The sequence below is a fragment of the Spodoptera frugiperda genome, chromosome 28, assembly GCF_023101765.2.
Source record: "Spodoptera frugiperda isolate SF20-4 chromosome 28, AGI-APGP_CSIRO_Sfru_2.0, whole genome shotgun sequence".
NCBI lineage: Eukaryota > Metazoa > Arthropoda > Insecta > Lepidoptera > Noctuidae > Spodoptera > Spodoptera frugiperda.
In genome coordinates, this window is record NC_064239.1 from 10,936,550 (window position 1) to 10,958,632 (window position 22,083).

Below are 22,083 nucleotides of genomic sequence, written 5' to 3' on the forward strand. Positions count from 1 at the left end.
AAAACTAACATCGATTGAGAAACATTTGCGAAATACTATAGAAAAAAAAAACACAATAATTTATCCTTGAACGAGGAACAATGATGTCAATTATAGTTTTTCTAACGATAATTCACATGAACGTATCCTTTTCATTACGTTTTATCTTGAAGATGCATTTAATTGCAGCGTTTTTATGTTGCATGCTATGTAGGTATTGCTAAGTTCCGTGTTTATGAAAAGGAGTAGGTTTGTCTTATTGCTGTGGTTGCCGGAGCTCCGGCTTAAAAAGTGCAGGAGTAGAAACGGGGTGGCATTTAGTCAGTAAGAGACTATAATCTACCCCTGTTCCAAAATTTCATTCCGATCCTTTTAGCCATTTTCACGTGATTAAGTAACAAACATACAAACTCTCAAATATTCGCATTTATTTTAATTAGTGCGATTAATTTATTAAAAACACATCTATTAGCATCCTCATCAATAATAAGATATCAAAACAACACTAAAAAAAAGGAAACATTCACACAGCCAACACTCAATTTTAATTAAAAGAAAATATTCTTTGTTCTCCATACAAGACAATTAAGTAAAGTTCTAAATGATGATAATACACCTAAGTGCTATACTATGGTTTGGTAAAGCCACACATTATACTGTGGAGTTACCGTGCTCAGTTCCCATAACGCCCCACCTTAAGTTTTTACTTATTTAACTATGACCTCATGTGTACACGACTTAAGAAAATCACACAAATGTCTACGGTCAGTGAGCACAGGGCTGGCACAAACTGGATTTTGAAATAAGAATGTTTTTAAAAATACTATACTATATAATTATAACATAGAAAAATAAATATAGTTTACATTTCAAAAGTATCTATAGTAATAAATGATTAGACTTTAACTTTGAATCTAATATTTTTATGTTCTATTTAATTTGTAAATTCTCGACAAATTTCGAGTTATCTCGGAGCCTTAAACAAGATCTACATACGCGGCAAAATCATAGTTTACTTTATTTACTTCATTAAAAATATTTCTTACTAATTATTTCTTACTTTATAGTATTGCATTACCATACGTTTAAGTTTTCTTTCCAAACAAATCATTTACCAGATATATCTAAAATACATATATAATTATTCTGCTAAATCAAACAAAATCAACGTCCCCTTCATCCAATTTACGACACTATCTAAAACCAAATCACCAAAGATATACGTCACAAACTTATTCAAAAAAAAAAAAAATAATAAAAAAGAGCATCACCATGCTCTACATCCCTTATTCCTTAAGACGCACCTGCGGTCACAGGTAGTTACTGTTAAGTAAGGGCCAATAAATTGCGGGTCAACGTGGGAACTGCTATAGTCATCAACGTGTGACGCATACATTGATGTATCGACGATATGAAACAATGCTGAAATCATTAAAGGCAATCGGGTATATTATACCGTCTGAATTACTTTCTTTGATTTGTTTTATTGTTCTGCTCAAAATATTGTTCTTTTAAGGTTGAGCGGTTTTTCGAACGGATTTATTTATTTTATTTAATAAATTTAATTAAATGGTATAAAAAGCAAGTCATTCTATTTGTACATGTACAAATAAAAGAAAAAATAATACCGAATTTGAACTTCTCTTTCATCAACACATCACTTTCAAAGAAATTGTATACGTGTATTTTTTTTTTTTGTTCCTTGTTCTTCTCTTTTAAAGGCTACACACTTTAGAACGAGCTTATGGTTTGGAATAAATAATTTAATTATGACTTTGACTCATTCGCAACTTTGTTTTAATCAAAAATCTTATAATATTAAAGGTACGTACCTAAGTAAGCTTTATGTCTAATTTTGGGAAACTGCGTTCAGTCGTGGAAAATTACTTTACGTATTATCTTTTTGATAAAAATTAATATAGGTAGGTACTCAAACTTTATTACCTTAATCCTCAACTAACAAGATTCCGTGTTAAATAACACAACAATTAATAAGATTTGAGATAAAAAATCTCGTAATAAAATCATACGTGAATCCGAAACAAAAGACACTAGTAGTGTCCTGACGCAAAAGATAAAAACCTAAAGAGCGTAAATACTTTAATTATGAATTTGAAAAATGACACTTAAATGCTGAATACTAGAATTGAATTTCATTTATATATTGTATAGTAGGTATTCCCGAACATCATTATGAGAATAAATAGTATCATGTTCTTTGTAATTAATATGGCCAGTATCCAGTATATGACAATACACTCACCCCTATTACATGGGACTTATAACACAAAACGGTGAAAAGTAGGGTTACATTGTATAGCGGCATTATTTGCCATAATGTACACTTCTGCCTACCCCTTTAGGAATATAAGACGTAACGTGTTCTTTGTAATTTACTTTTTGGTTCTTGACTTACGCCCTTTTTTTGATGTGGCAGTGCGTTACAGGTTCACATACGATCGTGTGAACCATATGGCCACGGTCTGATGCTCCTGCCGTCTTCGGCAACGTCTTTTGCTTACGATACGGTCCGTGAACTCATGGGAACTCGAATTTCGGCAGTTAAAACGTTTTTCTACAACTCCAGTAATGAATATAATTGTTTGACAGAGCTAACAAGTTGAAATTGTTTATTCTCGAAAAGTAACAACCCTAGCCAAAAACAAAATGCATAATGCGGAAATTTTACAAGCAAATAAAATAAATTACAAAACCGACGATAAAACGAATTCCGCAAAATCCACTAATTTGTCAATTCGAAAAAAAAAAGAAATGAATTCGCTTCTATCTATTAAAATATCTATAAAGGATAATTATGAAGCAATTTACGTTAATTTATTTAATCGGTCCGAATAAAATAAAATAATTTCTAGACCACTTATTGGAATCTAAATCTAGATTGGTTGGTATTTGAACATCTGTGAGTAGAGAAAATTGATAGACTACCATTTATTCGTTAGGTCTTTGATCGATCGGCTATTCTGCCTCGTAAAATGGATCTTTTCAGCTGTCACAGGGCTGAGCCGCTGAATTAAACTGGACAGTATTGGACGGATCGTTAAGTATAGAAAAGGTAAATAATAATGCAGGCTTCACAATAGCTTGATGGAATCGAGTGATACACAATAGCCAGCAGTTTGGTAGGTATATTTTATGGGCTAGTTACGGGTGGCAATGTATGGGCCTTTCAGGATTTAGTTTATACCTTACTTTACAGGATGATATTATTTCCTTCGATCGCAGTTATGTCCGATTTACGACTTAAATCTCATTTTCTTAACGGTATTTAAAACATTTTTCATTAATTAATTTATGCAAAAAGATATTTTTCGAAAGTTACACAATTACATGCGACAGGTAAAATAAATGCCTTCATAATAAATATTCTAAAGGTGTGTAATGTCGTCAAAATGTCGGCAAGTATCACCTGTCATGGCTGACACACGAAAATCTCGACAACGGACAAGCTGTAGCCGACATATCGAATTAAAAAAAAAAAAAACATCTACAGATTGTCGCTTCATTGGTTTAGTTGTGAGTTACAGATCAGAGATTTAGATGTTATGAATGAAAAAAGAAAAAATAAACGAAGACTGAGATGTCAATTAGTTTTGAAATGGAACTTTATGATGTTTTTAGAAGACCGACATAACTGGAATATAATTATCAATTCTAAAAAAAACCTTCTTTATCAATGAGCATGGATAAAGTCCGGAGCCAAGGACTACCTATCGGGTTTATCGGGGCTCGAGCTTGAAGGAATGGAGTAGGAACGGGGTGGTTTTTAATTAGTAAGAGTCTGACACTCCCTCTCACCTCACCCAAGGCGGGAGAAGTCATTGGATGACTTCCCCCTTAAAAAGTCAAACTCAGTTTTTGCTAACGTCAAATAATGTGTCCTCAAATGCTAGTAGGTCCTCTCTAATGTCAACTTGTCTCCTGAAATGCTATTAGTTTCTACTTATACTCTATACTGAAAATTTTCAACAAGCATTAACTTCATCATCGTCATCACATCAGCCACAAGACTGTCCACTGCTAATCATATGCCCATTTGCTTACCTCTAACCAAAATCCATACATAGAGCCTTTTATTTTCCGCGTTGCGTAAAACGGTCCTTCCTTACAACCAGCGGTCATCTGCGCGCGCACTTGACACTTTTCCACTCGTTAGAGGTTCGTTATTTGTTTGTTGTCAGTCTGTCTGTTCGTCTGTCACGGTGTTGCGTCCTCACAATTGGTAGCCGCACAAAGCGGGGTGTTGTGGTCCATTTTGTTAGGAGATGGCGTTTTGTGAACTTTGCTATAAAAGGTGGTAGGGATGAATATTGCCGATTATGATTGTAAAATAAGAGTATGTCGTACTTATACTAGAAAAGTCTTTTAATTTCATTTTAAATTATGTTTGATTTAATAAAGTTACTATTAACTATTATTTTGATTTTTAAGACTAGTCAGAAATAATTAATTTCAAGCATGCAGGTGCCAAATGCAAATCACCTAACTTCACTTTTTTCAGCAAATAAACAAAGCTTGGTTAAGGTTCGAAATAATAATGACTTATTGGAAAATATTGACTTTTTATAACATCTTCTAATGTATAAATGTCTTACACGGCTTGTTTCCTACAATTTTTCATAACTTGGACCACACAATTTGAGTAACAAGGAGTCAATAAGATTGGTGGTTGTCTCAAATCAGAATGTGATTTGCGTTTGTCAGTACTACCACCGACCGACACTTGTGTCAGCCATTGTATACTTGTTCTAAAAGGACTACGTTTAATTATGCATTTGAAAATAGTTGAAATGTATACAACTTTTCAAAATTAACTGTAAATATTGTTCCAAAAATAGGAATTAAAAAAGCCTTATCCACAGGTTTTTTATATTTCATTTACAATTAATTTAATTTCAAGTCAAGCAATGATTTTTTTAACCAAAATAAGATATAGTACAAAATTAAATCTTACAATTATGACTAAACCTTTCAACGACTGTTATAAAGCTGATGACACACAATTCAAAAAGGCTATTGAGAAACACACCAAAAGCAATAAACTCAAGAGGAGACAGGTGGCAAACACATCGCATGTTTCCTTTACTTGACTTTTACGACAGAGGGATAGAAGCAGCTGATGTATTATTATAAATATTATGTGTTGTTCTTTCATTTCCGATCGACTGTGATTTTTTTATAACTTAAAATTAACGACTAGGTTATTTTTAACGACAGTTTCAAAAAATGCATCTCATTATATTTATAAAATTTTACCATTTCTAATTATATTTAGCTTGTGATATGTCCTAATTGATCCAATTCAATGATTATGTATTTTGGCTTACGATAACCATTTGACGACAAACTCGACTAATTTCAAGCCATACTAGGGGCTCATATTCATGAGCAGCATTGTGCGACACACGAAGCGACGACAGTCTTTATGACTTATAACGAAATTAGTATGTTTCACGAAATTTAAAATATAAAATTGATCAAAATCAGTAAAATTGCAGCATAGTAACTAAAATTGGCTAGCAAAGTCAATTAATATAAAAAAGAAACTAATATCCCATGATCAAGTGTTCTCACGCATCCTTTAGATGTAAAGATTATTTTGTTGCTAATTAAGTAGTTACTCGATATAAAAGAAAAATAGTTTATAAATTACTGGATGAAAAGAAGTTCATCTGTATTTTAATAGCTTTCAAATTTATAACTCAATTGACAATGAAATAACTAGCTCACAAACGGCACCTGTCAATCAGCAAATATATTTAAATAGGTTATATATTTACAGTGAAACTTGGTTAAGTGGGACCTGGATAAGTGAGAAACCTCCACAAATGAAACTCATACTGAGGTCCCTACCCATTGGCACTGAATTACCTCTATTAGTGGGACAAACAACCCTCTTTATCTGGGATTCGTTCTTTCGATTTATCATCTTAGTTACCTCTATAACTGAGACAGCAAGTGAATTTTAATGCTTAAACCTCAATAACTGGGACAACATCGTTTTGTTTGCTGATTTACTTATTCTTATTCATTTATAATGTGCACATAACACATTGTTTTATTTAAGAATCACACCTCTTTTTCTGAAATAACCCGTATGTTCACCTCCATTAATGGAACCCTCTGTAAATGAGACAAATGTTTATTTATACCTGGTTATCTGAGACACTGGGTTAGTGGAATACCTCTATAAGTGATACCAATTTGAAGGTCCCTTGGTGTCTCACTTAACGAGGTTTCACTGTAGTTTAATTTAATGAAATTAAACCATATATAATAATAATAAGGATGAGGACTAATTTGTACCATAAAATTTTCGCACAACTAAATTAAATAGTGCTATTAATTTTTAATCGACATTTCGTCAAACTTCTAATAAATTAATTGAACAATGTGTTATTGTCGAATAAAATAAATTTAATCCGGAATAAATTGATACAAGGTTTTACGATACCATATTGCTTTTATATTATCGTTAAAAACTTATTGGTGGCCGGTGCGTGCGCCTGTCATGTGCACCTGCCCTAATAAGGCCTTTAAAATCGGTTAAAACGGTCTCTGTGTGCAATTACGGGTTAGATAGTGAAAGACATTTTGATAGCCTTTTTGTGTTAATATTTCTAACAGATGTTCTATTTAAAAAAAAGGACATTGTCTGCAGTAAGGTGTTTTACCTGTTCATAATCCAGGTTGTTGTGTTTATTTGGATGTTTGTCCGTCAGTCACGCTGAAACTACTGAACGAATTTTGATGATATTTAGTTTACAGACATGGTAAAAGTGGCTTGGGTAATTTTTTATCTTTTTATCCCATGGGTGCGCGGGCTAATCAAGGATATAAAATTAAACAAACCTCTGTTCATAATTATTTTTCATCTAGAGTGACAACCATTGATTAATTCTAGCCAATGTGAACTAGAAAATTACTTTTTCTTACTCTTAAAATTACAAACTCGATCAAATTTCAACATTAATTATTTTTAATCCACACATAAACAACAAAATATTATCAATCAGGTGATCATGAGTGACACAAAAATAAAATTTAAAAAATCGAACCATTTAATCAAAATACAACACATTAAGAATCGAACGGTATAAAATCAAATTAATATGCACTAAAAAGTAAAAGAAATAATTGCGTATTTTTCAACAACTTAATAGATCAACTAACTTTACTAACTCATCACACACATTATAATGTAAGTAGGTACAATTATTGTTATTTCTGGAGTCGGTGTCAGCCAACTAAGATAGGTTTGTTATTTACCTATTATCACAACAAAACGTTACAGTTTTACACCAGTTGTAAGTAGGTACATAACCAACACTCCGCTCGTGCCGTGCCGTGCTAGCTGTTGGCGTTTCCTAGGCTGACACCGACTCCAAAAATAACAAAAATTGTACCTACTTACATTATAATGTGTGTGTGATTAGTAAAGTTAGTTGATCTATTAAGTTGTTGAAAAATACGCAATTATTTCTTTTACTTTTTAGTGCATATTAATTTGTTTTGGAATAAAGTCGGTTTTTTTTTTGTTAAAATTGTTTTTTATTTCTTGATTTTTAGTGAATAACTTATTTGAGTATGGGTTGACCTATTAAACGCGCTGCTCATATGAGACAGTGCCGTGTAAATGAATAATATTAATATCTATCCATATTGACGCATAATTACATTATTTTCAAATGTATATTAACCTGATACCCTTACTGATGATCTGCCGAGCCGACAGCTAACAGTAACCTGTTCATAAGCTACATACATAGTCAGTTGTCAAACACACAAACAGATTAGATACCCACATAGGTATACAGTCATGTAATTCAGACAGCACATCAAGCTACCCATCATTCTATACCAGATATGCTACTATCTGTCCTGAATTTTATGGCTACTGAGAAAGATAAGCTAGTATGCATCACTTCAACGTAAACGCGGAGCTCATTCTGCTCATTTTTAAGGAGTTCCCTGGATTATCTTCCACATTTATGGTCAGACTTTAAAAACAATTATATGGAACCACACTGCCATCGTACTCTTTCAAATACAAAAAGAATTTCTCAAATCGGACTATAACTGCCAGAGATATGCATTTGTCAAACACAAACAGATTAGGTACCTACATACACATGTAAATCAGACAGCACATCAAGCTACCCATCATTCTATACCAGATATGCTACTATCTGTCCTGAATTGTATGGTTACTCAGAAAGATAAGCTAATATACATCACTTAAACTCAAACGCAGAGCACATTCTGTTCATTTTTGAGGAGTTCCCTGGATTATCTTCCACATTTATGGTCAGACTTTAAAAAAATTTTATGGGACCACACGGACATCGTACTCTTTCAAACACAAAAAGAATTTCTCAAATCGGTCTATAACTGACGGAGATATCGATTAACATACATAAAAAAAAAAAAAAAATACGGTCGAATTGAGAACCTCCTCCTTTTTTTGAAGTCGGTTAAAAATATATAAAAAACATGATTTAGTTAAATACAAATCAAACGTAGCTACATTAATTTGGCGAGAATAGCATTCCAACGAGAATAATTAGGCCCACATAATACACGAGTATCAGAAACCATAATACCACTTGTTTTAACAGGAAGTCGGTTAATGAATTTTTATTGGTTACCAAAGACTTTCGAATAATCTGGGCGTTATATGGCGACTAGTTTATGTCTATATCTGTCGACTTCTGACGTCGTCGTACATTTCGGTTGAATTCATTATAGACCAAGAGCTAGGGGCGTCAGGATTTACAAATCTAAATAAGTGATAAATGTTAAAAAATATCTCGATCGAAATTAACTTTTAAATTGTTTTTTAATTCTGCTATTTTACCACGCCTACCTGGAATTGAGTAAAAGTGAATGCGCGAATTTATTTATTTTAAAAGTGTGCAAATTAATAATTTTGTTATTAATAACTGTCAAAAAGGAATGAAAGGTTTATAATATCTTTAGTATTTTTTTCTATTTACTCGTAGTAAACACTTAATGAATTTCTTATATTTGAAACTAACACAATATAACAGAATAATTATTACATTTCATGTCTTAACCACACAACAGATACAAAACACAAGTGACAAACGAACACGTCGTATGCGTTACACGTGGTTAATCTGTCAAACCACTAAACTAATAATGCTTGAAATTCTTCAACGGATTACATCGATAACACATTTCTTCATATAACTGGCTCTGAGACTACTCAAGTAATTAACAAAGCAGCAAGTTGACAATTTAAACTGGTACAGTTTTTTTTTTATATTGGTCCGAAATTGGAGACCAATCACCAATCGTTTGTCCGTATGCATATAAAACAAGCTCTCATTTCGACCGTTAGAGTAAAACGTCTTAATAAATATTGTACTTTTGTCGTTATTCTATTTTATCGAGATTTTTTTAACGATAGATGTGTGAGAATCGATATAATAAATAGTTATCTAAAAGAAAATTTTAGTATTGTGTTGCATAATAATTGATTGATTGGTTGAATGACAATTTAAGAGCTAAAGGTAGGTACATTTGGCAATCAAAAGTATGAAAAAATGCTACACACTTTTTTCATATTAAGCAAATCTTTGTCAGAGTTATATTATTTATTTTAATTATGACAAAATAACACTTTCGAAAATGCAACACATCCAATATAAATAATTTGTCCAAACAGTAACATTACGAAATCACGATGAACCAAAATCAACTGTCAAAAACAAGTAAAAATCGATATTTATCTATCAATACTAATAAAATCAAACATCGATACATTTCACAGAGCACTAATTAAGCGTCGGTAACATAGAAGTGTATACGAGTGTTTTTATTGACATACTTATTTGGATATGTTTGTGAAAACGATGTAAACTGACGACTTTTATCGTTAATTGATTTTGGTCTACATAAAAATCAATGTATATCGATCAGTCGGTTTTATTTCATCTGATAATTTTCGTATAGAGATGATAGGAGTGATCTTAATGGAGTCTATACTGATTGTGGCAACTGGTCATATTTTGTACAAAATTATTATTATTTTCGGTTGTGTTTTATGAATGAATGTGACTAATTAGAATGTGGATAGTTCTCTGTGTAATTTTAGTAAGTGTTTACATTTACAACAGTATAACTGACTATATTAAATAAAAATCACGGTTTACTTGCGTAAATTAATGGAGATAAGCTATACTAGTTTCGAGTCACCGAGAGACTCTTTAGCCTAATCCTAGGCTACGTCTGCACATGCTGCTCATGATGAAGAGTCCCTCTGTGACCCGAAACTAGTAGAGCTTTCCTCCACTATTTACGTGAGTAAGCTGTGATTTTTAGTTAACAACTTATTTTCATTAAAATGCGTTTAAACTAATTATTTGTCGTAGTTTTCCTATCGGTGCCAGAAATGACCTGTTCCAGACAAATGTCCATTCAAAGACACAAAAGAACACCGCTTCAGTCATCAAATCAGTTCATCACATTAGTATCTCAACTTTCATTTAATCATTCTCCTGTCAAAAATATCCAAAGTTTATAGTCCGATTGTAAATGCATTTTAATCACAATATAACTTATACATTTTAATGTTACACAAAATGAAAGAGGCCCCGTTTGTATGGGATTGTTTACGGTCTGTAGTAGCAAATGTATGAGAAAGCACCAATTTATGACTTACTGACCATTTGTTACTTGATTTGTTGTGGCCGCCGTTTGATGTCATAGGAAAGCTGTAGGGTTTTATGTACTACAAAGGGTTTATCGCGATTGTATGAGCCTGGTTCTATGTCTTCTTGATGTATTTAGCATTTAACAGAGGAACGCTTTTGAATGGTTGTTTTAGAGTGCTGATTTTATGTAGCCTATCAGTAATGGTTGGATTGGCAAAGCGTTATTATGATATACACTTTCTTCATAAGGTTGTAAACGCTTGTTTGTATAAAGTTTTTTACACGTGCTGATTAATGTCGTTAACTTATCATTAGTATCATAAATCAAAACACCATTTTACTTCTTAATTCATACCTTTGATAATCTAGAAATATTAATTTTCAGTCATCATTCGGGGTGATACTCATCATATTTTTAAGTCTTCAGCAACCACAAAATTTGTTCTATACAATAAATGTCAATAAGATTACCGTACTCTTAAAACAATCACCATCAACACTGAATACACATTACACCACAAAAAAAAAACAAATCAAAACATATGCTCAACAATTTCACCACACAATAATCAGTAGCCCATTTCATTTACATTATAATTGCACAAACGATCCGGGTGCACTTTTTTATGAACTACATTGTACACGATAACTGCCGTACATCGCGTGACAATTGTCAGACAGCAATACACTTGATTTACAAATAATGACCTAATGTTGTAACGAACAATCATAATTCATTTTAATCAACCACGAACACGCGCCATCTTTGATTTTTTTTCTGAAGCATCAAGAAATGCGTGTGGCTATCATTTTCTGCTTCAATTGTATGTAAAAACTGATGTGTCAATTATTGTTATGATTTTTTTTTCCGCGCAATAAATATCGGAGCGTGATTATGCGCTATTGTTACAGTGTATTGTCACGGTAGATTCGCATTTGCTAACGTTGTATGCAATGTACAATCGACAACGTTGTCGGTTGACCATCGTTAGGCGATACTCGCGTGCACTCGGCGCTAGTGTCTACAGGAAAAACGCTCGGTGGATGGCGAGTTTGCCACAGATTTTTTTTTTAGCGTACTAAGAAAACTTTGCCGATTGTACTTGGATGATGTTGATATTAATTGCAGTTTTATAATGTGGCTTAAGTACTAGATGTGCAGTAAAGGTTGTAATTATTATTAATCTACGTTGCATCCGTATTTGTAAGAGTTGCGATCGTTTAATTATCTAGTTGTAAGTAGATTTTTACAGTTAGATTACCATAAAATTATTAGACTTCAATGTATTTTATTTATTGAGATGGTGGTACGCAATCATCAATAGTAAAAATAGTCCAGTTGAAACTGACACAAATACATTCGGATGTTTTATATTTAATTTAAATATTTTTTAACATTCAATATACAACATAATATTTACAACTAAACTGGAAAACATAAAAACTAAAAATAAAAGATAAGTAGGAATATCAACGTCAATGTTATTACGTTATCTGACTAAAAACTGCAGACAACAAAAATAACTATTAATTTTCTACTAAATACTCGTAAACATAACACATTAAAACAACCGTTTTAAACCATTTTTCAACATGTTATTGAGTTAATATACCTACAACCTACAAAGTATGTTCTCACTATTAATAAAAACCCAATAATAATTAATAATACCCCAAGTAGCATGTCTCACCTTCAGATAACATACGACAAACTTCAAAATGAATATTCAAGACGTTAATACCTTCGGCAGCCATTCGATGTGCCTAAAATGATTTATATAAAGCCCACTTACCTTTCAAATATAAATTCTATCTTCAGAGTCTTATAGTCGGTTTTCGGCTAACAGATTTTAGTAAACAGCCCTTATCAGACGCCTACGCATATTTCGATCGGTTTTTTCTGATGTCGTAATTATGGAGTTTCGTATGATATTATTAATTTATTGGGAGGTGCTGTGTTCGGGTTCTTGAGCTACTGTTTCAATGTTATTATTAAATTTTAATGAAAATTTGGATGTCGATTAATTTTATTAATATTGTGTGTAAACAAAATGATTTCCGCGTGCGTATAATGTCTGTTGATTGGTTAATTTGTGTTGGTTGTGTGGTTGTTAAAAGTATAATTTTACGAATGAGTCTTTTAGAATTAGGTATACATGCACAATAGAATACAAAATATCATTTTCGTTGTCCTACTTATACACTATATTATTATGTATAAAAAACGTAAGAGAGAGATGCACTGATTATTATGTATGTATAGTCTCTTAACTAATTTAATATAACAAAATAAAAACACACATTATTTACAGTTTAAATTCCTTCATAAAAACCAACACAATTTCTCAAACAAACTCCAATAACTCCAAGATTATCCACGGAGCCTGTCAAAACCCTTTCGGATTTACCGCAGATCGATCAAAACTAGTTCCACCTTCGTTTCTGCTTACCCCATCCGCCATACATGTACATAAACAAGTCCATTCATTCCAGAGATTAAACGTTCATGTTTAAAAAGAAAAATAACGCAGGTCCGGACTCTGCGGCAGATTGCATCTGTGGAACGTCTGCACTATCAATCATTATTTATCGTTCTTTTGCCGTGGACTGTACTGATTAAATTATTCCACGGAGGTGACTTAATGAAATAGTCTGGTTAAGGTGGATTCACACTAAGATTGTGCTCGTCATTGCATCTTTGAGGAATAAAGTCGCATTTATTATTGAAATTATTATCTCTGTTTTGTTTCTTTAATTTACTTCATGAGTAGGTATAAAACCGCTTTATCTGTCCGCGTGAATTTGAAAAATCTTCTCAAAATTAATTTCTGTATTCAAAGTGTTTTTAATTTTAATTCAATGACATAAGATTTAAAGTTGCAATTTCTAAAAGCTTTCCTAGAACTTCATACACAGAAATCATTACTCAAACACGCTTCCAATAATTTCTAAACAAGAAACGAACATTATAAACACTTCATGCCCATATAAATACAAAAACAGCTAGCTACCTTTGTATGAAACTAACAGTAAACTTGGTAAAGAGACGCTAATTCTAAATCACTACTCATAGGTGGTATGTCTACAGAATTATATCAAGTTATGATCACGCAAAGACACAATTGAGCGTTCAGAGCAACATCGCACATCATCCCTGTGGACCCTATAAATATGCATACATTGTCAATTAATGGGCAATATTAAATTAATGGACGCACACTATTCTGAACTGAAACGATTAAACGACTAAGGTTCTGCACCTGTTCTAGATTAATAAGTTCTTAAGTAAAACTGTGATAAAATCTTTTTATGTAAAGTGGTTGTATTTTATAGGCTACCGTTATGTTGTAAGGATTATATTATGTGGTTATTTTTGTAGTGTACTTACTAGCTTTCTGCTCGCGGGTTTGAGTGTGTAATGTAAGGGAAATATTGCTTTAAAAATATTATACTTAGATGTGATATTCGTATGATAAAAGTTACTAAAACTGTTTACTTTTTAACTGAAAAATTAAAAGTGTTATTAATAAAGAAATAACTAGATTATTATAAAAAGTGTGATGAAAGGTTTACTTTATGTTATCCAAGAAGTAACACCATTTCCTAAAATAGAATATATTAGATAGTGATGACTTCTTTGTCTTATTTCTGCCCTTATTCTAAATTACTTGGAATCGAATCCTTTTTCATCCTCTTTTATCAGACCGTCGTCATCTGGCGCTAAAACTCACACGGAACCCAAAACGTTCCGCAATAAACCAACTGAACCCGTTTCGAATCACGAATAAGGGAGTCATAATACCAAAGCCCTCAAAGATATACTATGTACCAATTAGTTAACCTGTTGTCATGACAACGGACTGGACCGACACTACAATATTGATTAACTGAAGCTCCAGATAATTGCCTGTGTAGTTATTAATTAGTTCCCCTTTGAATATATTAATATTTATAAGTAATTTAGTGATGGTACTGAGATCATAACTCGAGTAGTCCATTTTTGAAACGGGTTTTGCTTTTGGGTTATTCGATTAGGGAATCGATTGCTAGGTTAGTTGTAAATCTTTGTTGTATACCGGTACTTGTGTTCGTTGAAGGAAGAATGAATGGGATGCATTGATAGAAAAGATTATGAAATCGCTGTTGTTGTGAAATTCGTAGTAGGAAAAAATATTGTATTTGCTAACAAAACTTGTGACAATATTTGTGAAAATTAGAAATGTGTATTGTATATTATTATATGTATAAAAGCAAGGCATCTATGAACAGCGTAACTTATGGTAAAAATGAAAAGGCTGACCAACTTTTTCTTTCACAACCTCAGATAAGATAAGTAGTACATTTTTTTTAAATCCCACGCATATCCTGACTACCGAGAATAAACAACGTTAACGAGATCAATACCGAAACACCGAAATACCTTCTCAGGTTATTTCGCAACAATTTATTTAGCTAAATTAACCGAAGCACAACGTATTTGCATTCGATTTCCATAACGCAGTACAGGCGTATCGTGCGGCCATACGTCACTGTTACCGAGATACAGCTTCAACGAAGTGCTTGATCGGTTGCGATTCGCAGATCGAGAATTTTACGGTATTAAAACGATATGTTTTTTATTGTTTTGTTACGGTGTGATGAGATGCGCTTAGTAATGATGTATTTTGTGTAAACTAAGAATTAGTTGTATTGTTATTTCAGTGTAAAAAGTTTGTAGATTTAATGGAAACGGTACAATTCTTTGTTATACAAATAGTACATACACAATAGGGTAGATAACTAATTTGATTTTTAGAGAACATTAGACACGTATTTTTTATTTTCTTACGGACACCAAACCAATACGTTCTTAGATATATTGATGTGAAATATCGCGTGACGTACGTGATGTATAAATACGTGTTCCATATTTTTTCAATACTCAACTGAAAGAACAAATAGATTTTTACTTTTCATACCACGTCATCATCCCTATTATAAGATATTTATGATTACACGCGTGTCTGTAAGGCGACAAGTGTGATCCATTGAAAAACTTAGTACCTAATCATCTTAAGTACTTTCTTCATAACTTACTGCAAAACTACATTTTTATAACACAAAAATAACAATCCATCGCGAATCTCCCGTCAAAATGTATCCTCATTTTTGCTAAGAAGAAATATTATACTATCGGACCAATATCGTTTGTCATAAATAATCCGGGCTCCTTCATTATCGGGGTACAGATGAGACGGCCGGTTTTTTGCTAACATCGTGATTTATCCAAAGGAAATTGTCAGACAACTAATGGCTCTTTGTTTATTGATTTATATGTTGCAATATTCGGTAGCGAGAAGGGTCGGTATAATATCGGTACTCGTTTTTTTACCGCCTGATTGAGCTACTGCATAATACGCCCATAAGAAAATGGCTATTCCAATCTCTCACAGCCCAACCCATTGAAGCCTTTTTAATTTGGATGCGTAATCAAAATTATAGGGTTCGTAGATTGGTGTGAATTAGCGAGTAAAATTTTAATGGGAACGGTTCTAGGATGTATCTTTATTAACTTTTTTTAGTGGTCGCGTACAGGAAATTATTTTGAAATTAATTACATTTTTTGATATATTGTTTTTGTTAGACGCTAATAAAGTTTAGTACCTACAAAAAGGTTTTGATGGCTGTGGAGATTGGGTTTTATGGGACCTTGTACTATGGTAATATAGATCAATATTGGTAACATAGCTTTTGGCTAATCTGAACCTATCAGGAATCTATAGAATAGAATTAGGTGTTACGTTTTGGGAATTTATTCCACACAGAGAGTTTTATTCCGCTTGTAGCTGTAGCATTTGAGCTATCGGAGTCGACAACTACTGAAGATGCTCAGTGCAGGAGTGAAACATATGTATGTCGAGTGTTTTGTTGCGTGTGACTTTGTGTTGTACCTCTGCTCCGTGAGCATTTAATTGCGGGCGGGAGTGTTGCTGCAGACAGCATGCTAGCTACAAGCGGAATAAAATCATTTTTTTTTTTGTATTGTTAATCCGATAGTACATCGGAAATCAATCATTATTCTAGATTCTATTGCCATCATTAAGACTCATTACCTCTAAAATAATTAACCTGTTCACCTTACAAAATGCTAAACAAATACGCACACAGTTTGCATTTCACGACTTCTTACCAATCTAGAGCTACATTATTCAGTCACGAACATTTGAATGTCGTGCGAACATAGAATTTTTATAATGATTTATTTTCTTCAAAGTATACAAGTAATAAAGCTCCCGTCGTAAAAATGTTTTTCGATAGTTTTATTTATTGATTGCATTTTAAAAACAGTTACCCGCTTTATAAATGCTATATCGGTACAACTTTCTCTTGAAGCATCGTGACAAATGCTCTAAAATTACACATTACTAAATGCGAAGTAATTAATGACTCTGATAATGTAGCTAATTAGAAAAGAGGTAGCCAAAGATTCGTTTGGCATTTTAATACAGACTTAAAAAGGTTGCGTATGTAGCGATAAATTAAAATAATCGGTTTGGTTCTTTTATCGGAGTGAAAATTTGTTAAAAATTTAAGGCTTTAAGTAAATATCAATTGTTGACTAGGAACATAATTAAGTTTTGATTAAAAATTTCTTTCATTTTAGTCAGTTTATTAGTCATTCATTTTAGTAAGTTTACGTTTATTTGCAACAATGTAATGAAAGAGAGATTTTCAAAAAGCTAGTCTTTACTTTTTATGATTCCTGATCACACCACGAATTCGTTGGTCAGTCCGACCACAAAATAAAAGCTGTCCACACGACTTTAAGTATTTTGAACGTCCAAATTGAATGTTTTGGTGACCACAAAATTATTTTGACCGTTCCTACCATAAAAACAAATGGTCATTTAGTAGCATGGGAATCATGGAATGACGATATGGTATTCAATTTATTCTTCACGCTCACCGTTTTACGGATCATCAGTAGTGTCATTTTTGTTCCCTTTTCTGTAGCGGCGAAGTTGAAAGGTGTTCAAATTATTTCGTGTTAATTTGAATTAAATTATCTGGTTCTTTATTGTTTAATTGTCAGTATACGTATTTGTATGTGTAATCGATCTCAATTAATTAAAAAGTGATAAAGTAAATTCGTAGGTTACGCCTCTATCGAAACATTTTAGTTCAAAACCAATTTCTGCATTTCGTCATCACAAAAACATATTACAGAATTTAATAATCACTTCAATATTTCTCATACAAGTTCTTCAAAGAAACTTCATTCAGATTTTTTTCAACAAGTCACGTGACAAGATTGTCGCTCGTGCGCACATTACCACCGCGCCTAATGTCACGAAATGATTGCTTTGTAACGCGTGTTAGGCTGCTCGCATACGGTCGACTAATGCCTCCGCGGTTACCAGCGGCAGCGGTCTCATTATGAGTGCGACAAAAAGTCGTAGCTATTTTCGAAGCGATATGGTAATCTAAAGCTTTACTAAGGTTTCAGAAAAAGTAAGCAGTTTTTAGTGTAATTCAAAATAGGTAAACAATATAGGAATATGAAATCTGACAAAAGTCTTGCAAACAACATTTTACTTGGCCAATTTTGGCATTTTCATAAAATTGAAACATAGTTTTTTCCTTTTGAGTCAAATGAAACGACTATATTTTTTTTTTACCTTTTTCCTCATACTCCATATTTAATCATTTATTGGTTTAAAACAAGATAGCCAAGACAGCTAATATATACAATTTATCTATTGAAAGGTCACACACAGCCATCACGCATTTAATTTCCTCTAAATGAACTCAATACAATAACTATCAAAATACCGCGACTCATTGGACCACATTGGGACCTAACAGGTTTGAGCGAGTATCCTTTATTATAAATTCATTTGCGCTCAATGTGCGATGTCATGCCTTCGATTATTGCCTCCGATGGGCGTTATTAACGGTTTTATTGTTTTAAAAATATTGATTTTCGTTTTTTGTAGGTCAGTTTTATTGTAAGACTAACACTGGTAGAGAAGAATAGTTCGCATGAAATTGATTCTGTATGTTACTTTGATAGTATTGATAGTTTTAACAATAGACAAAGGAACTGGAATGAAATGGTCAACAGTAAATGTTCGTTTTATTTCCTTGTCTGTGAATCTGTCTGTATATATTTCAAAGAGCTGCAAACATCTTGTGTAATTACTATCGCCAATCAAGTTACTGAAAAAAAAAACAGACGACTTAAAACATGAAAATCTAATTAATGACCGATCCTTACTTAACACTTATAGTCCAATCATTTGGTAGCAAAAATGAAATATTTTCCGAAAGTTTTGTTTTATAATTTGTCTAAGCTCGAACTACATTCAGGATAGATCTTTGAGAACATCACTCGCCCTTACATCCAAACGAACAACGAGTCTAAAAATAAATTTCCTCTACATTGGCTGCCCATCATTCAATATTACTTCCTATGAGTAACTGACATTGCCTTTGACCGTGACTTGCATCTCATTTAATGGGTTGCCTGGACGTTTGAAGGACATAGCCTGTCGAGGAGTTCTTAGACATGATGTTCTAGAGCTGGCTACTATAGATGAACAGGCATTGACTTATCAGTGATGGATGTACACATGACTATCCAGTATAAACTGACCTTCGAACGTGTAGAAAGGAGGTATTCCTCGAAGCGCAACGGTTTTGAAGCGCACCTCTCCAAGCGCACCTATTTTATTCCTCGAAGCGCACCCGTTAGTTGCGCTTCAAGGAACTATTAAAAATATTAATTTTTATTTCCTCGAAGCGCACCTATGTTTTATTTTCGACTAGAGAGGGGATGCTAACTGAAACTATCGATAATAAGATATCGATAATCTGATATACGTAGCGCTATCTATGAGCAAATAAGGTTAAACCTTTAACCTTCCTATACTCGCGCATTGGTCTGTGAGACCGACGAAACATTTTTTCAATTTTTTTTTTGTTTTTGGTAACCCCAGCGACTCCATTTTTTTAGTAGCTGCCGGATTCGTTGCCAACTTCATTTTAATGCACGCAGTGCGTTTGTGCGAAACGCACATGTTGGTGTGTTTGACGCCAATCGGTCCGTCAGACCGACGCGAGTATAGGCGTAACTTTTATCGTTAGTATAAAAGTAGTATAAGATTGTTACTGTGAAGCTGATAACCAAGTGAATCTGTGATTTACATATCTTATAGTTATTGTTTTTTAAAATAATAAAGTTTATTTGAGTTTTTTTTTGAAGAAATATGTTTTAGTTCTGTTTACTTAGTACATAAGAAAAATATGTCAATTTTGAAGGCTGTTTTGTATGAGACTGATAGTCAAGTTAAATATATAATTAACAAGTTATAACATGATATGATTGTTTCATTATATCCTCTATTTTGAAAACAAAATATAATCTTTATAGGTTTTCATAGAAAAAAAATAAATGACAGCAGTTCAAACTATCGGTCTGTGAGACCGCGCGCGCGTATAGCTGTAACAAAAAATCACGCGAGTATAGGAAGGTTAAAAATAGTTTCTTGTCGATGTATGCATCGCTAAATGAAATATTCCGCTTGAAACCGCCAATCAACGACTTTTATTAGTTATTTTATACAATATTCAATTTAAAAATATTGAAACTGGACTGTATAATAAACGGAATAAAACTTCAACGTTTGTTTGGGAAATGTCCAACATATGTTCAAGCAAGTAATAATAATTATACGTATTATACTAATACTTTCGGTTGAGTTCTTTGTTCACTCATTAGGATCATTACTAAATGAAAAAATTAAAAAACCCGACTGCGTTTCTTTATAATATAAAAATGAAAAAACCCTAAAACAAGAAAGTCATTGTAAAACTGAAGCAGTCGGGACCCATTCTATATCTGAAAACTTAGTGAGGGCACATACTGCTGGCTTTCTAGAATGGGTCCCGACTGCTTCAGTTTTACGATGACTTTCTTGTTTTTTTAGGGTTTTTTTTTCATTTTCATATTATAAAGAAACGCAGTCAGGTTTTTTAGTTTTTTAAATTACCTTTTTTATTTTATTTTCTCTTAGTTTTATTATTTTTATATTTTGATATATCTAGTGTCACTCTCACAATAATACAAATCAAACGACTCCTATCAAGCTGAAATACATCGAGTCGTTTATATATAAGGTTTAACCTTATTTGCTCATAGATAGCGCTACGTATATCAGATTATCGATATCTTATTATCGATAGTTTCAGTTAGCATCCCCTCTCTAGTCGAAAATAAAACATAGGTGCGCTTCGAGGAAATAAAAATTAATATTTTTAATAGTTCCTTGAAGCGCAACTAACGGGTGCGCTTCGAGGAATAAAATAGGTGCGCTTGGAGAGGTGCGCTTCAAAACAGTTGCGCTTCGAGGAATACCTCGTAGAAAGATCGTACAATGTGAGACCCTGCTCTAAACTGGTTTTGCGTAGCTCGATGTGTAGTTGACTTCTGTACGTACCAATGCAGGAGTTATTTATGCACTGATGTATTACGTCACAATTTTATTAGTTCGATAGTAAATTTTGTTTTGTGTTATGTAATTTTGAACATCAAGTAGTTTGACTTCTGGTCATTTATTTTACAAAATGCTTCTTGTGTTACATGTTGACGATTAATTATGATGAGTAGCTACTTATATAAATCTGTATTGGTTCCGTTTTAGGTTGTCTACATTTCGATTTATGATTAAACGTAGCCGCCTCTTAGAATTTTCTCCTGTATTATCAGATCATTTTAGATAGGACACACATTGGATTCAGACTCAAAACAAATGACAAATTCTATAAAAAATATTGTTCCAAATCTTTTACAATACTTGACCCTTTGACCCAAACTCGAAACGAAACGGTTTGTTTATATTCACGAAAGATTTTGCTATCAAAACAATGTCTACATGTATAGCATACATAACCTCACGCCTGTCTCCCATGGGGTTCCAATTGGTAGAAACAATTGGAAGCTAATGTCTAATCCGAAGCATTTTTTTCACAGGAGAAACCACACAAATGCAGTCTATGCTCCAAGTCGTTCCCAACGCCTGGAGACCTCAAGTCTCACATGTACGTGCACAGCGGCTCCTGGCCCTACAAGTGCCACATATGCTCCCGAGGGTTCTCCAAGCATACTAACTTGAAGAACCATCTCTTCTTGCATACCGGTAAGTTTTAATTCTTATGATTACAACAAATGCAACGCAAATTCACTAAAAATAATGAGTATGTAATTATAAATTTAGCTCACGACTAGAAATATGTGATTTTTTCAAAATGATAAATACTTGGTATTTATTTACTGTTTTGATTAAATTCTTGAGTAAAAATAGATAAATACTTTAAATATTTATCCAAAAAACTGCCCATTTATTCATGACTGATGTATATGGCTTAT

At 32.8% G+C, this 22,083-nt stretch overlaps 1 protein-coding gene across 1 annotated transcript in view; it reads left to right on the top strand.

Moving 5' to 3' along the window:
* Positions 1–22,083, top strand: part of LOC118265287 (zinc finger and SCAN domain-containing protein 21) — a 79,815-nt gene that overhangs the window by 56,361 nt on the left and 1,371 nt on the right. The window contains exon 6 of the mRNA XM_035578096.2: positions 21,688–21,853. Within this exon, the coding sequence (XP_035433989.1) occupies positions 21,688–21,853 (166 nt within the window). The remainder of the gene's footprint in view (positions 1–21,687; positions 21,854–22,083) is intronic.